The 2,208-nt window shown below is 49.8% G+C and overlaps 1 protein-coding gene across 1 annotated transcript; it reads left to right on the forward strand.

Moving 5' to 3' along the window:
• LOC123081713 (MEIOTIC F-BOX protein MOF) lies at positions 1-1,728 on the forward strand. Its single transcript, XM_044504257.1, has 3 exons — positions 1-954; positions 1,064-1,330; positions 1,415-1,728. Exons 1-3 carry the CDS (start codon positions 76-78, stop codon positions 1,619-1,621), a joined length of 1,353 nt encoding a protein of 450 aa, XP_044360192.1. The 5' UTR covers positions 1-75; the 3' UTR covers positions 1,622-1,728.
• The last annotated feature ends 480 nt before the right edge of the window (positions 1,729-2,208 follow it).

A 2,208-nucleotide genomic window follows, 5' to 3' on the forward strand; every position in this document is an offset into this window, starting at 1 on the left:
GAAAAGAAGTTGAAGACGCGTACGGAACGGATCTAGGGTAATCTTCTCAGTCGACTCGTTCCCGATCTGAAATACATGGATGCCGCCGGCGTCGACCGGCTGAGCGACCTGACGGACTGCCTGCTCCACACCATCCTCTCCCGCCTGGAGGCCCGGCAGGTCGTGCAAACCTGCGTGCTGTCGTCGAGGTGGCGCCGCCTCTGGCTGGCCGTCCCGTGCCTCGACATCGACGGCGGGGAGGACCAAGAGGGGGAAGATGAGGAGGAGCGGCACAAGAAGCTGGACGATTTCGTCGACAACCTCTTGCTTCGCCGTAGCACCTGCGCCTCCTCGCCGCTGCACACCCTGCGGGTGAGCGTCGCCTCGCCGCGGCCTCTGTGGAGGCGGGCCCACCACGACCGCCGTTCTTCCATCTGCGCCGCCCACACCAGATGGGTTAGCCGTGGCCTCGAGTGCTCCCCGGCGGTGCTCGAAGTACGCGGCATCAAGCTGCCTTCCTTCGCCTCAGGCACCCACCGCCTCACTAAGCTGCTCCTTCAGGACGTGATTCTCCACAAGGATTTCGAGAAGCATCTCTTCGCTTGGCTCAGAGTCCTCCAAGACTTGGAGATCAGAAGCTCAGACATGTCCAATCTCTCAAGGATCGAGTCCAACACGCTCAAGAACCTCACAGTTGAGGCAGACACCATCTTAAACTTCGAGGTCATAGCCCCTCGGCTCGCCTCGCTGCACCTTGCCGTCCAGTTCCGTGGCCTTCGAGCCTTCTCTGTCACCGTAAGGGATGCGCCTGATCTTGTCCAAGCATCCGTCCGCTTATTGGACAACCCTCTGCCGGTGAAAGGATATCCCTTTGTTTTTCAACAGGACGCAAATTTGTTGCCACCGATGCTATGTAGATTTCTCCGCTCTCTATCCAACGTCAGAAGCTTGGAGTTGTCAGGATTTCGTGATATGGTTTGTTCCTTTAGTCGTGTGCTTGCTTCATTTGTATGTAATTCCCATTCATTCAACTGCATAATGCAAGTGCACACTAACTAACCCTGTTCTTGCCTATGCAATGTAGGCACAACATATTTCGCCACCTCCTTCACTTGGTGTTCCTTGGCCTGCCGAGTACCAATTTCAATTGATGGCGCCAGGAAGTGATAAATCTGCCCCATGTCCTATGTTGCAGGCGATACTTGATGAGGAGCACAATAGATTACCAATGTTCCGCAATCTAAGAACCCTGGTCCTTGAACAATGTGAGATTGGTGACAACATTCAGACGTTGTGTAGTTTCCTGCATTATACGCCTGCCCTCGAGAAACTTACTCTGAAGAACTGTGAGGTAACTACATTTAACTTCACTTGATTTATCTAACTGAAGGACCTTACCTACCTCCAAATTTATTTGTTTTGCTCCTGTGTGTAGTGCCAAAAGGTTCCATCCAGTTCAGCTTCCAACATTTTGGAGATGGGATTTATGACCTCCAGTCTCAGCCTAGTACAAATCCAGTACGATGACAAGGATGATCATGAAGGCCAAGGTACTCCACAAGTTGACAATGTTGTGTCCATGGTGGAGAAGAACATGCCAGTGACTGCAATGATCCATGTGACCAAAGTCAGGAAAACTTAGAATCCTCGTTTTAGCTGTTCATGGAATCATTTTGTCCATATATATTTTTTAGGTATATTTGGTGAATATTTCTAAATAGAGTTTACTCCACTTTTCATCCCCAAAAATAATTTTTTACGCATTTTACCCGGCCCGGCATGGCGCAGTGGTAGAGTCTCTCCACTTGTGGCCTGGAGGTCCGGGTTTGAACCAGCCTCCTTGTTTAGAACTTATGCAAGGGTATGACTGTCTAGAAATTTCCTTCACAGACCCCACATTGTCAGGGAGTTTTCAACACTAGATACGCCCTTTTAATTTACCTGGCCCCGAAGTTTAATCTTGTTCAGGATATATACCCTTAACTTTGAATTTTGGCAAGAATTATCCCCGACATAAATCCCCATGTGACTCCATTTTGGTACGTCAACAAACCAGACACATGCCCTTTGTACGTGTCACCCGCATGGCACTGCCACATAGGATTGATATAGTGGTTCCAAAATTCAGGATGGTCAGAATGGGGACAATTTTGCCAGGGGGTAAAGTATGTCAATTCCGGGTAACAAAGAGTGACCAAGCTTGAACTTGGGAAATCCTCAAAAAACCAC

This window comes from Triticum aestivum, chromosome 4A (genome assembly GCF_018294505.1).
Source record: "Triticum aestivum cultivar Chinese Spring chromosome 4A, IWGSC CS RefSeq v2.1, whole genome shotgun sequence".
Classification (NCBI taxonomy): Eukaryota; Viridiplantae; Streptophyta; class Magnoliopsida; order Poales; family Poaceae; genus Triticum; species Triticum aestivum.

Bases quoted from the DNA above. Each gene is read 5' to 3' on its own strand.
- LOC123081713 (XM_044504257.1), top strand. From the start codon at position 76: ATGGATGCCGCCGGCGTCGACCGGCTGAGCGACCTGACGGACTGCCTG. The intron at 955-1,063 runs GTTTGTTCCTTT...TATGCAATGTAG, and splicing joins TGTCAGGATTTCGTGATATG to GCACAACATATTTCGCCACC. The intron at 1,331-1,414 runs GTAACTACATTT...TCCTGTGTGTAG, and splicing joins TTACTCTGAAGAACTGTGAG to TGCCAAAAGGTTCCATCCAG.